This window comes from Bufo bufo, chromosome 5, assembly GCF_905171765.1.
Source record: "Bufo bufo chromosome 5, aBufBuf1.1, whole genome shotgun sequence".
Classification (NCBI taxonomy): Eukaryota; Metazoa; Chordata; class Amphibia; order Anura; family Bufonidae; genus Bufo; species Bufo bufo.
In genome coordinates this window covers 464,404,473-464,419,289 of record NC_053393.1, presented here as the reverse complement: position 1 = coordinate 464,419,289, position 14,817 = coordinate 464,404,473, and the positions used below count along the sequence as shown (strand labels likewise).

General features: G+C 41.3%; 1 protein-coding gene across 2 annotated transcripts in view; it reads left to right on the top strand.

Moving 5' to 3' along the window:
- RAPGEF5 (Rap guanine nucleotide exchange factor 5) overlaps nt 1–14,817 on the top strand; it is a 358,807-nt gene that overhangs the window by 318,337 nt on the left and 25,653 nt on the right. For both annotated transcript variants that reach the window (XM_040433729.1, XM_040433730.1), the window contains 2 exons: nt 3,109–3,258; nt 10,034–10,125. In XM_040433729.1, coding sequence (XP_040289663.1) covers nt 3,109–3,258; nt 10,034–10,125 — 242 coding nt within the window. The remainder of the gene's footprint in view (nt 1–3,108; nt 3,259–10,033; nt 10,126–14,817) is intronic.

Sequence of the window (14,817 nt, the reverse complement as noted above, 5' to 3'; positions counted from 1 at the left end):
ACACAAAAACCTAAATATTAAGCATAAATGAAAAAGAAAGATTTACAAAAAAAAGCTAAATGTTAACAATAAACATTTCATTTTCAGCAGATTTGTGTAGGAATTAATTTTTTCCAAAAATGAAAATGCACAGAATATCGGTATAAATTATCGGCCTGAAAGTTCACAGATTATCGGTATCGGCTCTAAAAATCAATATCGGTCGATCCCTACCCCATTCCTCCAAGAAAATGTTATTAGAATGTCTGAATAATTTATGGCTGAAAAAGACTTTAGGGAAGCTCAAAAAACATCTGCCCCTTCACAGTTATGATTGTACAAAGAGGCACAGCCATTATGCAATCATTTTTTTTAAAAACTCATTTTTCATTTTTGGGCATATTAAAATCCTTATTGGACGAGCGCTCTCCTCCTCCGGCTGGCCCTGTCAGCATTTCAAATCCCGTGCCTACGCCTTACGTGTCTTCATTCGGCGCAGGCGCTCTGAGAGAAGGACGCTCGCTTCCTCAGCACTCCCTCAGTGCGCCTGCGCCGATGATGTCACCTCTAACCCCGAAAGAGGAGACGTCATCGGCGCAGGCGCACTGAGGGAGTGCTGAGGAAGCGAGCGTCCTTCTCTCAGAGCGCCTGCGCCGAATGAAGACACATAAGCTGTAGGCACGGGATTTGAAATGCTGACAGGGCCAGCCGGAGGAGGAGAGCGCTCGCTAGCCCTGTCAATCAACTGGAGGAGGGGGCGTTTTTTTAAAAGGAGGATGCGGCGGCTACCAGCAAGTAGACTCCCTACTTGCTGGTAGTGAACTCATTTGCGATTTTTTATGAAACCAAGCCACAGAACAAGGTAAGAGCCCTATATAGGGAGTAGTCGTCCAATAAGGATTTTAATATGCCCAAAAATTTAAAAATATGAGTTTTGGGGGGTGACAGAAGCCCTTTAAGGATTATCCATCTGTCTTGACCACTGACGCTGCTCTAGCAGAGAAGTGACCACTCAAGTACAGTTCAATGAGCTTGAGTGAGATCACTACTGATCTGACCAAAAGTCATAAAATTACTTTGTGTTCTGGGTTTAAATCTGCTACGCACCAGTCATTACCTATTATACATCGTGTCAGACTTAAAGGGAACCTGTCACTGGGATTTTGTGTTTAGAGCTGAGGACATGGGTAGCTAGATGGCCGCTAGCACATCCGCAATACCCAGTCCCCATAGCTCTGTGTGCTTTTATTGTGTAAAAAACCCGATTTGATACATATGCAAATTATCCTGAGATGTGTCCTGTATGTGAGATGAGTCAGGGACAGGACTCATCTCAGGTTAATTTGCATATGTATCAAATTGTTTTTTTACACAATAAAAGCACACAGAGCTATGGGGACTGGGTATTGCGGATGTGCTAGCGGCCATCTAGCAACCCATGTCCTCAGCTCTATACCCAAAATCCAGGTGACAGGTTCCCTTTAAAATAGACATCAAAACTCACTGGCTTATGTATCAGTGCATCCATAACTGGGTAAGAGACCAATCAAAGGTGGTGCTAAGACTGAGAACAACTAAAGATGAGCAATTTTGAGAAGATTTGCTTCACAAGTGTTTTTCCAATAAGCAAATTATCGATTGCTGAGCCATAGTTCTCTCATATGTGACAAAAAGTATGTCAACCTCCATTGTCATATACTCAGGAAGTACAGGTCTGTAAAAGTACATTTTGAGAAAATTTGCAATATTAGGGTCCATTGACACGACCATGTCCTTTTTGAGGACCCCACACATGTGCATGCCATATTGCTGTGAGCACCCATTGAGTCTGCGATCTGTATGTTGTAACCATGTCCTGTCTTTTGCTGCGTGTCCATGCAGACCCAGAAGCATGTGGAAGGAAAATGGACACGGTCATGTGAATCGATCCTAAGGCTAAATGCACATGATCAGGATTGCGTGCGGAAAATCCGCACTGTAGGTCATGTACATTGTATTCTATGAGAATTTGAAATTCTCAATGCACACGATGCAGATTTTTTTCCGCTCGGATTTTGACCTGCGGTGCGGATTTTAAAATCCGCAGCATGTCAATTTATTTAATTTTTCCTGACTGGATTTTCTTCATTCACTTTGTAAAATCCGCACCAATTGATGCGGATTGACCGCACAGATTTGCCTGAGAACACCTGCGGATTCTCCGCACATGAATCCTGAGCGTGTGCATGTACCCTGAGACTGCAGCAACATACGGTTTCAGGATACCGATTCAGGAACCCTATTATCATGTACTTTATCAAGGCATGACAGGCTCCCCAAAAGATCCTCATGTTGCTGATGCTTGGCATTACAGGATACGGTTCTCTGTTTCTTTCTATATTTCCTGTCCTACGTTTATATTCCTCCTTCTAAAAGATTCCAGCAGTTTTTGTTAGAGAACATCATCATTGTGGAAGCAAACGGCTTCCTTGAGCGATGCCACATCATTTCACACTCCGGTGACTTCTCTGATAAAATAAGGGGAGCGCTGCTGGAACATGAATGTACAATAGTAATTGTGGCACAGTAATACGCTTCCAGCAGAATCACTTTAAGAATCAGCACAGTGGGGAAATGTGGAAAGTAAATAACATTTTTGATTTATTTATTGCTTAAGGGTCTAGTGCGGAGTGCTCTAATCAATAGTCAAGGTAGATGTCTAGGAGTATTTTCAGCCTGATGGGATTGCACATTTTAGTGGCTTTCCATATGAATCCAGCGTTATCTAGTTGCAGGGGTATAAATAGCCATAATGTTGGAATGATGGGATATACCGTAAATTGGGAAATATTAGGAATATTTATATGCTCTTCTTTGCACATGCACTGTAATATTTAGCTTTATTTACTGATCTTTTGCCTCAATTCTGGTAGCAAAAAAAAGCAGATTCATGAATTTCAAATTAGCATTTTGTTTATCATGCTTTGTGCTGCAGAATAGACAGTAAGAGACTGGAATTGCTGCTATTTGGCTTGATGGCCTCTTGCCGCCATTTACCATACATAGCAGGAAAGCACAAGCTGACAGCAGCAGAGTTTTATTGACTTCTCCCTGGAATGCTTACCAGCTCTCCCTGCCTTTTTTGTGCAGTTTTCTGCCGGGTTTACATAACAGATCACTCCTACGTCAGCATCAGGACGAAGGTTTCCAGTTCTGTGCAAGATATCCTGAAGATAGTAGCTGAGCGGATACAGCATCCAGAAGAGGACCTGGCTTTGGTCACTGTCACGTTTTCCGGGGGTAATTTTACTTCCATGCTTATTCCACAATTACCTTGTCTTTGAAGAATAAATGGTTGACAGCGCATAGCACAGGTATTTGTCCTCCCCTGGGGGAGCGTGCTCAGCTGTGTGACCACAGCTTTTCTAGCGGAGTTCTGCTTCCATAGCAACTGCTAATTCCCCACTGATGACAGCCCTCCGGGCAGGGGGCTTTACTTGGTTTGTAAATATTTTCACTAGTTTTGTGATTTTTCTGCAATGTGACACACACATAAAACACATATTAGGGCTTGATCACATGTTTGGGTCCTCCTTCACAGATTCCGTAAAAAAAAAAAAAGGAAAAAAAAACAGGATCCTAAACGGACACTGAACAGACTCCATTGTAGTCAATATAGCCTGTTTGGCTCAGTTATGTGCTGAATCTGGCACTTCCGTTATTTTTGGAAATATATAGCGGTGGTGTAAACTTAGACTGCAAAGTATAAAAATTTTATTCTCTTTCATTTATTGGATGACATTTATTCATTAAGATGTTTACCATTTTTTCTGATATTATAGCACTTCTTGAGCATTTCCCCTAAAATGGCAGGGAATCAAAATACAAGTCCTTGTTTCCTTCTTCTTTCAACTTGTTAAAATTTTACATATGTCATTACATTTCCATGAAAGCTGTGTCATAGTGACACCAAATGTGATCCCACGGGAAGTCTCACAGTTTTCCAGATGGTAAATCTGATCATGGATGATGGGAATATATTACTGCATGGCCAGGCAGATTTGTCATTTAGTGATGGCAACTGATGGACCTGTAATGGTATACTGTTACTACAGCTTTCTAAGAAATTGCTGAATAGAGTTGAGCAGCTTGACAGAAGAGGCCAACTCATGGCAGACTGCTTAGCTTTGACCGCCTGTTCCATGCGTGAGGTTGATTGACTGCTAGAATTTGAGATACTGCTGGAGCTGTATGTATGAACATAGTGAAGGGGGGATGCTACTTCATACCAATCCATGTGAATGTTATCAAGTATGATTGACATGGTGGTGCTTGAAAGTTTCTGAACCCTTCAGAATTTTCTATATTTCTGCATAACTTTGACCTAAAGCTACATCATATTTTCACACCAGTTCTAAAAGTAGATAAAGATAACCAAATCAAACAAAGGAGTCAAAAATATTAAGAGTCGTTCATTTATTTATTGAGGAATATTATCCAATATCACGCCTGTGGGCGGCAAAAGTATGTGAACCTTTTCCTTCAGTATCTGTTGTGACCCCCTTGTGCTGGTAATAGTTCATTAGTCCTGTACATCGGCTTGGTGGAATTTCAGCCCATTCCTCCATACAAAACAGCTTCAAGTCTGTTATGTTGGTGGGTGTCTTCCCACAACTCTTCTCATTTAACCCTTAGATGACCTTGCGATTTTCCATTTTTGCGTTTTCGTTTTTCACTCCTCACCTTCCCAGGGTCATAACTTTTTTATTTTTCCTTTCACATAGCATTATTAAGGCTTACTTTTTGCTGGACAATTTTTGCTTTCTAATACTTTACTTTCTAATAGCACTATTTCATATTGCATATGATGTAGTGGGTAGCTGGAAAAAAAATCAAAATGGATTGGAATTGGAAAAAATTCTGCGACAGTTTTCTGGGATTTTTTAACGACGTTCCCTATGTGGTAAAATTGACCTGTTGTATAGTTTTACTTGCCTTTTAAAAATTATGGTAAAAAATAAAAACCTTGAAAAAAATGATATTTTTTTTCTTTTTGTTGCCATATTCTGACCCCTATGACCCCTAAAAAAAAAATTGAACTATGTGTATGGAGGGATCATTTATTTGAAAGGCGATCTGTACTTTTCAGTGATACAATTTTGAAGTGTGTGTGACTTTTTTAACGCAATTTTTGGGGGCATGTGAAGTGACAAAAAAAGGCTGTTTTGAATTTTTTGGGCCATTTGCCGTATGTGATAAATATTGTTATATTTTAATAGTAACTGCCAATTATTCGATTGCCCATTGTGTTCTATGATAGCTATATATCTATAGCCATCATAGAACACTACATTTTCATTATGTCGGGTCTCTAAAGATGGCGACCGCTCCAGAGCGGAGCAAGAACCATGGCTAATGGGTGCCTGCCGTTTCATACAGCAGACACCTTACTGCTAATGTCTGCGAATTGACCACGACATCTGAGACGCCAGAAACCCGGAAGCACGTGCTTATAGGGCAATAACGCCTCCCCCTGGTGGAGTTCGGGGAAGGCGTTCCATGTACTAGCCTTCCTTGCTCATTACTTGTATATTGCAATTTAGGCCAGCAGATGCCAGCACTAAATTGTAATATACCTCTTTCTGTATAGAATATGGAGAAAATTCCATTATTCTATACAAATTACAGTCAGATGATTGCATGTTGTGGTTCACTTGGGGACCTAAAAAAAAAAGGAAAACAAACAAAAAAATATATAAAAATTCAAATCATCCCATTTCTCCCCAAAATCTAAATAGTTAAAAAATCAACATCATGGGTATCGCCGTGTGCAAAAACGGCCATACTATTTAAATATAACAAAAACGTATCCCATACGGTCAATGGCATAACGGGAAAAAAAATGGCCAATTCACCGTTTTTTTACCTCCCCAAAATATTGAATAAAAGGGATCAAAAAGTCATATACACCCTAAAATAGTATTAACAAAATCTACGTCAATCATCTCTGTAGACGTAAGTTTAAAAAGGTTATGGGGGTCAGAATATGGTGATGAAAAATGTTTTATTTTTTTCAGTATTTAGGCTACTTTCACACTTGCGTTCGGAGCGGATCCGTCTGGTGTCTGCACAGACGGATCCGCTCCTATAATGCAAAAAATGGTATCCGTTCAGAACGGATCCGTCTGCATTATATTTCAGAAAAAAAATCTAAGTGTGAAAGTTAGTCAGACGGATCCGTCCAGACTTTGCATTGAAAGTCAATGGGGACGGATCCGTTTGAAATTGCACCATATTGTGTCAACTTCAAACGGATCCGTCCCCATTGACTTACATTGTAAGTCTGGACGGATCCGTTTGGCTCCGCACGGCCAGGCGGACACCCGAACGCTGCAAGCTGCGTTCGGGTGTCCGCCTGCTGAGCGGAACGGAGGCCAAGCGGAGCCAGACTGAGGCATTCTGAGCGGATCCGCATCCACTCAGAATGCATTGGGGCTGTACGGATGCGTTCGGGGCCGCTTGTGAGAGCCTTCAAACGGAACTCACAAGCGGAACCCCGAACGCAAGTGTGCAAGAAAAATTATACATATGTGGTATTGCCATAATCGTACTGACCTGAAGAATGAAGAGCACAAGTCACTTTTACCACATAATGAATGCTGTAAAAACAAAACTTGTACAACTGTACCCTCATTTGGAATTGTTTTCCAGCTTCTCACTACATTCTATGCAATATTAAATGGTGCCATTAGAAAGTACAATTTGTTCCGCAAAAAACAAGTCCTCATACGGCTATGTGAACAGAAAAATAAAAAAGATATCGCTCTGGGAAGGCAGGGAGCGAAAAACAAAAGCACAAAAACAGAAAATCGGAAGGGGTAAAGGCTGATTGCATACATCTGCCTCGAGACTCTGCTGTTTGAAACAGCAGAAACCTGACTGCGCAAGTCAGTGGACGCCATCTTTAAAGTGGCAACTTCCGCCGTACATGTACGGCAGATCTCACTAAGGGGTTAAAACAAAAAGTTCTGTTTTTGGCCTTGTCCATCCACAAAACATTGTTCAAATGGCCATCTGACTTGTCTGCTGATAGGCTGCAGCTTTCTCCTTACAATCCTGCCATACACACCATTGCAGTTCAGTGTCCTTCTGATGGTGGACTCATGAACATTAATGTTAGGTAATGCGAGAAAGGCCTTTAGTTGCAATTTGTAGGCATGTGATATTGGATCATTTCCCTCAATAAATGAATGACCAGGTCTAATATTTTTGACTCATTTAATTTGGCTATCTTTATCTACAGTACTTTTAGGACTGTAAAAATCTGATGCAGTTTTAGGTCAAATTTATGCTGAAGTATAGCCAATTGTGAAGGGTTCACTAACTTTCAAGCACCACGGTATATTATTAGTGTCAGTCAATATGTGCAAATCATATCTGCAATATGAGTGGTGTGCCTTAGGTTTATATCATTGACCCCTATGTACACAGTTTAGTACAGGAAAATGTAGAGACTGTGGAATCGTTCATTTACATATTCAGGATGTACACTAATGAAGAGCTATATTTTGCCACAGATAATATATTAATATTTATTATGTACCACATTACAGCCCAGGAGTCACTGCAGTCACCTTCAGTCACAAGTCTAGTAAAAAAGATCAATATGTCATCTCCTTCTGGCACCTCACACAATTGCCACCAAATGATTCTCTTGACATGTGTCAGGACTGTTTAATATGTGATGACAGGTTATATCCGCAATATACAGCCCTATATCCTGTAAGCAGTCAGTAAACTTTCAAGGCGTGTGTGTGTATATATATATATGTATATGTGTGTGTATATATATATATATATATATATATATATATATATATAGAAGTAGAAAATAGCCAGCAGCACTCCAGGAGATAAAGGCAAAGCGGTGGTTTATTGGACCCAAAGTCAAACAAGCGACGTTTCGACAGCTTATTGCTGTCTTTGTCAAGCAATAAGCTGTCGAAACGTCGCTTGTTTGACTTTGGGTCCAATAAACCACCGCTTTGCCTTTATCTCCTGGAGTGCTGCTGGCTATTTTTTACTTCTAGCTCATTGGACCTAGGTGCGGGTTCACATTTGCCGGACGTGCACCCCGATTTTTTTTTACAAAGTTTGTAAAAAAAAACCTGTATCTTATGTGACCATAGATTGTTCATTATCACCTCAAAAAGTGTTGTCATTGATTCTGTCACTTACTATTAAGCATACTGACTACGCCAGTACCAGAACACTGCTCTTCAGTACTTGTTCCCTTCTTCTCCATAATGGTTTACACACCATAATTGTGTTGTGGTTTCCTAGACCAGATTCACAAAAATTGAGAACTACAAAACATTCTTTTAAAATGATGCATTTTAATCGGCCATTTAAATTCCCAATTTTATTTACCTCAAAATCCGTTTTTAATAGACAGGTTTAGGCTAAGTCTACACTGCGACTTTTTGTAACGCGACTGATTGATTTTAATTGTTGAACTACAGCTGCAGTCCAGATGAATGCTTTCTGTAGAATACAATCTTGTGGCTGAACAGGCAGGGGAATTATCGATTCTGGGCAGCCGATCATGCTGTCTAAACACCTTTAAGGTGGATTTAGACGGGGCGAAGAGAGCTGCTTGCTCTTTGGAAGTGCAGCTCTGCATTTACAGGCAGCGATCACCTCCACAGTATGAGAACGAGCGATCACTATTGCGTTGTTTCTAGGCAGCAGAGTTCTGTTTAGACTACACGATCTGCTGCCCAGAAATTATAATGTACTTGTCTGCACAAACAACAGTTTTACCCAGTGAACCCAGATGGGCAGATTGTTCATTCCCAATAATCTGCCCGAAGCCATGTAGATGCACTGGCCCCTTTCACACAAGCGAGTTTTCCACACGGGTGAGATGTGTGACATGAAATCATAGCACCCGCACTGAATCCTGACCCATTCATTTCAATGGGTCTGTGTACATGAGCGTTTTTTTTCACGCATCAGTTCTGTGTTGTGTGAAAAACGCAGCATGTTCTATATTTTGCATTTTTCACGCAGCCCTGGCCCCATAGAAGTGAATGGGGCTTAAGTGAAAAACACATTGCACCCGGATTGCATTGCATGTCTTAGTCCTCTTTCATATGAACGATACAGATTGGCTCTGGATGCGTTCACGGTGCGTTCAGTGAAACTGAACACCCATTTTGCAAGCAAGTTCCGTCAGTTTTGTTTGCGATTGTGTTCAGTTTTTTCCAAGCGGGTGCAATGCGTTAATAGAACAACTTAAAAAAGATACTCCAAATTACTGAACAATGGTTTAGATTTTACAGCGAGAACTCAACATAAAATTTCAACATAAAATAAGCCACTTTTGTTTTTAATCAGCAGAGTTTATTAGCCTGGTATCCACTTCCCAGTCTCCTGCATCTGTCCCTCCTTCATTTCCTTCAATTACAGGATTTCAGGAATTCTTTTCTGCCAAATACAGCTTTTACATTTGGTAGTTCTGTCTATTGTAAAACTAAGGCTACTTTCACACTCGCGTTTGGTGCGGATCCGTCATGGAACTGCACAAACGCATCCGTTCAGATAATACAACCGTCTGCATCCGTTCAGAACGGATCTGTTTGTATTATTTTTAACATAGCCAAAACGGATCCGTCTTGAACACCATTGAAAGTCAATGGGGGACGGATTCGTTTTCTTTTGTGCCATATTGTCAGTGAAAACGCATCCGTCCTCATTGACTTACATTGTGTGTCAGGACGGATCAGTTTGGCTCAGGTTCGTCAGACAGACACCAAAACGCTGCGTTTTGGTGTCCGCCTCCAAAGCGGAATGGAGACGGAACGGCGCCAAACTGATGAATTCTGAGCGGATCCTTATCCATTCAGAATGCATTAAGAGCAAAACTGATCCATTTTGGACCGCTTGTGAGATCCCTGAACGGATCTCACAAACGGAAACAAAAATGCCAGTGTGAAAGTAGCCTAAATTGGTGGATCATCATTTCACAACCGCCGAATTGTCATCTAAAACTACATTTTCCTTTTGTCTTCAGAAAAACACGAACTTTTGCCCACAGAAATGGCTCTTTCCAAGTCCTTGGAATCGTCCAGTCGTATATACACTTACAGGAAGAGTGACACCTTGGTGAGTAACTAAGAGAGAGGGAATGTATTGTATGGATTAGGATAAAGCTAATATGGGTGACTCCTAAAAGAGCCCATGCACCCTCCATAGTTGTCAGCTTAACACGATTTCAGTTGACCACTATTCTTCACAACTCCCTGACACTGGTTGAGTGTGCTTGTGTCCTCAGTGGGGAGATGGGAGTCCGCTGCTGCCAGACACCTCATCTCCCTTGAGAACTAAAGGATTGAAATTCAACTGCAGGATACCATTTTCCACGAAAATATGATATTTTGGGACACTACCATACACAAACTGAAATCAACTGGTTCAGCTGTCTTTACTGTTGTGTATGGGCACCTTTAGCTATGCCAGGCAACACAAAATGCACAGAGGAAATACATTTTAAGAGTAGCTGTCACCTCTCCTGACACATCTGTTTTATTAACTACTTGCATTCCCCATGTAATAACCGTTCTAGAACATCTTTCCCCATAACTTCTAGATTGTAAGCCCTTGCAGGCAGGGTCCTCTCTCTCTCTGTACGAGTTTGTAACTTGTCTTGTTCATGCTTGTTGTACTTGTTTGGCTTTATTTATGTGCTCCCCTTTTCATATAACCTATTGTTATGACTCTGTGGTGTGCCATTCCTCTATTAGAAGTTCATAAATAAAGGTACAACTGGTTGTCACCAGTTGGGGGTGTCAGCACTGATTAGACAGTCGGAAAATGCAAATGTGATCGCACACTACATCCAGCACTCTGCCCTCCATGCTGGATGAGACATTGGTTTATATTTTGGCCAAAGCATAGTAAGCCACTCACCGCGTCAAGGTCGTCTCAATTGAGTGGTCCCTAACTCTTGTTCCTACCTGTTCATGGGCCATGACAGCCACATAAAATCCAGGGAATGCAGGTCAGCATGCAAGCCAAGTACACTTTGCTTGTAACCCCGTCCGGTGCCATTACAGCTTTCATCGGATCCAGGGATGCAAGTACCAACATGCATGCTGAACCCACCATATACTTCTCCTGGAGCCAGATGGCTAATGGTAGGTTCTATATAAGCAGACTCAGTTTTATACTGACTTTAAAACCAGCCTCCAGGACAGATTGACTGGTCAGGTGTGCTTGACTCAAAGGAGATCGCCACGCCTCCAATATATGCTACAAAGAAAAAAAGTGGGGGGTTGAGTCAGCACAACCTGCCTGCAGGTGCAGATCACTATGGCGAAATACATATACAAACGGAAAATGCAAATGTGATCGCACACTACATCCAGCACTCTGCCCTCCATGCTGGATGAGACATTGGTTTATATTTTGGCCAAAGCATAGTAAGCCACTCACCGCGTCAAGGTCGTCTCAATTGAGTGGTCCCTAATTCTTGTTCCTACCTGTTCATGGGCCATGACAGCCACATAAAATCCAGGGAATGCAGGTCAGCATGCAAGCCAAGTACACTTTGCTTGTAACCCCGTCCGGTGCCATTACAGCTTTCATCGGATCCAGGGATGCAAGTACCAACATGCATGCTGAACCCACCATATACTTCTCCTGGAGCCAGATGGCTAATGGTAGGTTCTATACAAGCAGACTCAGTTTTATACTGACTTTAAAACCAGCCTCCAGGACAGATTGACTGGTCAGGTGTGCTTGACTCACAGATGATCGCCACGCCTCCAATATATGCTACAAAGAAAAAAAGTGGGGGGTTGAGTCAGCACAACCTGCCTGCAGGTGCAGATCACTATGGCGAAATACATATACAAACGGAAAATGCAAATGTGATCGCACACATTTGCATTTTCCGTTTGTATATGTATTTCGCCATAGTGATCTGCACCTGCAGGCAGGTTGTGCTGACTCAACCCCCCACTGATTAGACAGTGTCAGACTGTGCAGAGACACACTCCCAGTTGGTGACACCCAGATGTACCTCTTTAAATTCTCCAAAGCTTTCCTCAATGATAAATACAATTTCTGAATCGTTATATGTCTAGTTTGTGTTATGCAAAACCACAGAAAAAGTTAAACCTAAATGATGTTGACTTAAACTACTTATACAAAGACAAACAGAAATAATTTTTAGATATACCCAGATAATTTTCTACGTGATTCACTATTTAAGTCAGAAATATCAAAGCTAGCGTGAAAGTCAAAAAATACCTTTATTATATCACATAGATGGGTAAGGGTACAGGTGTGCCCATATTAAAAATGTATTGCTGTATAGCTATAACAAAAACTCCCACAAAAAAGGTGGGGGGATAAATATTATATATAAACAAATAATATATATATATATATATATATATATATACCGGTATATGTAATAGGGAAGTACAGGGGGATGGAATATGGTGAACTGTCCCCGTGTCACCCTAAATACTCCTTAGCCCAGGGTTGCCCCCTGATGGTGGAGGTTCCCTGTCCCCGTTCCTAAAACTGAAACATCCCTATTACAACCCTACAAGGATAAGTTCAAAAAGAGTAGAAAGATAATAACACATAAATGTGATGGAGCAATATAGGCTTCTGGATATACAGATAAAGCTACCAAGCAACAAAATTATGGTATAATAACCCCAACGCGTTTCACCTTCAACTAGGGGTTCATCAGGGGGTAATGGACAAAAAAAATTAATAAACATAAAGCAACGTAGGGATGAAAATAAAGAAATAAACAGATATCTAATGATAATAGTTAGCTCCCAGACATAGAGGTGGGATAGGATAATCCTTAAAGTAAGGTGAGTCAGCCAGAAGATAGCAGCCTGAAAAGTGGATACAAAATAATATAATGATCTAAATTAAATTACTCACTGATACTGGGAAGCCCACTCAAAATCTGTCCGGTAGATGCAGAGAAGCGCCAGCGCTCAAATTTAAGTGCTGGCGCCAAATGGAACCTCCGGACGCTGTGTAAGTTACTTCCGATGCCGTGGAATGCAACAGGTGACTTCCTGTAAATAAGGCGCATCATGGAACCCGCATCTGCCTTACATAGGCGCCGTAGAATACGTCAATATATCTGAGAGTAAACCAGTTATTTAAAACCATCAGTGCATGGAGGAGGGAGCCATTAATGAATAATGTGATACAAAGCAGATAATAAGAAGATGCAAAGCAGGGTCCCACATTAAATTATAAGGGGCCCAGAATAACACAAAAAAATTATGAGGCGACAAATAAATGTCGCCAATAATAAGGTGCTTTTCTCATCAATGAAGCCGGTTGAAGACTCCAAAACGATATCTAAGACTTAGCATATAAATGGCATAAAGTAGGTAAAGGTCAGTCTTTCATTAAGACCACCAGGGACTGGGATCAAAAGCGGTAGATCCACTCTGTCTCCTTTTGTAGGATTTTTTGATCCCAGTCACCCTTCCTGGGAGATGGTGGTACAACCTCAAGAGCAGAAAAACAAACAGTTTTCAAATCGCCATTATGACAGTCATTTATGTGATTAGCTATTGGAGTTTTATTCAGTTTTACAATATCATTAATGTGTTCACACACCCTCCGCCTGAGTTCTCTATAGGTCTTCCCAATGTAGTCCTTGGAAAACGTGCATTGGCAGATGTAAATTACGCCCTTAGTTTTGCCATTTATAAAGTCCCTAATTGTAAAAGTACATGTCATTTATATGCAAAGTCTTAGGCTACTTTCACACTGGGGTTTCTGGGTCCGCCTGTGAGATCCATTTCAGGGCTCCCACAAGCGGCCCAAAACGGATCAGTTTAGCCTCAATGCATTCTGAATGGAGAAGGATCCGTTCAGAATGCATCAGTTTGCCTCCGTTCAGTCTCCATTCCGCTCTGGAGGCGGACACCAAAACACTGCTTGCAGCGTTTTCATGTCCGCCTGACGATGTGGAGCCAAACGGATCCGTCCTGACTTACAATGTAAGTCAATAGGGACGGATCCGTTTTCACTGACACAATATGGTGCAATTGAAAACGGATCCGCCTCCCATAGTCAAAACGGATCTGTTTGCATTATCATGAACAAAAAAAAAATTATTATAATTTTTTTATTTTTGTTTTGTTCATGGTAATGCAAACGGAGCCGTTCTGAACGGATACAAGCGTTTGCATTATTGGTGCGGATCCGTCTGTGCAGATACAAGACTGATCCGCACCGAACGCAGGTGTGAAAGTAGCCTTAGATATCGTTTTGGAGTCTTCAATCCGCTTCATTGGTGCGAAAAGCACTTTATTATTGGCAACATTTATTTGTCGCCTCATCATTTTTTTGTGTTATTCTGGGCCCCTTATAATTCAATGTGGAACCCTGCTTTATATCTTCTTATTATCTGCTTTGTATCACATTATTCATTAATGGCTCCCTCCTCCATGCACTGATGGTTTTAAATAACTGGTTTACTCTCAGATATATCGGCGTATTCTCCGGCGCCTATGTAAGGCAGATGCGCGTTCCATGGTGCGCCTTATTTACAGGAAGTCACCTGTTGCATACCACAGTGCGTTTCACCGCACCGGAAGTAACTTCCACAGCGTCCAGAAGTTCCATGCTGCGCCAGCGCTTAAATTTGAGTGCTGGAGCTTGAGCCATTAGATGCATAGCTCTGCATCTACCAGACGGATTTTGAGTGGGCTCCCCAGTATCAGTGAGTAATTTAATTTAGATAATTATATTATTTTGTTCATCTACCCTAAGGTACATGGTTATTATACCTTTGTATCCACT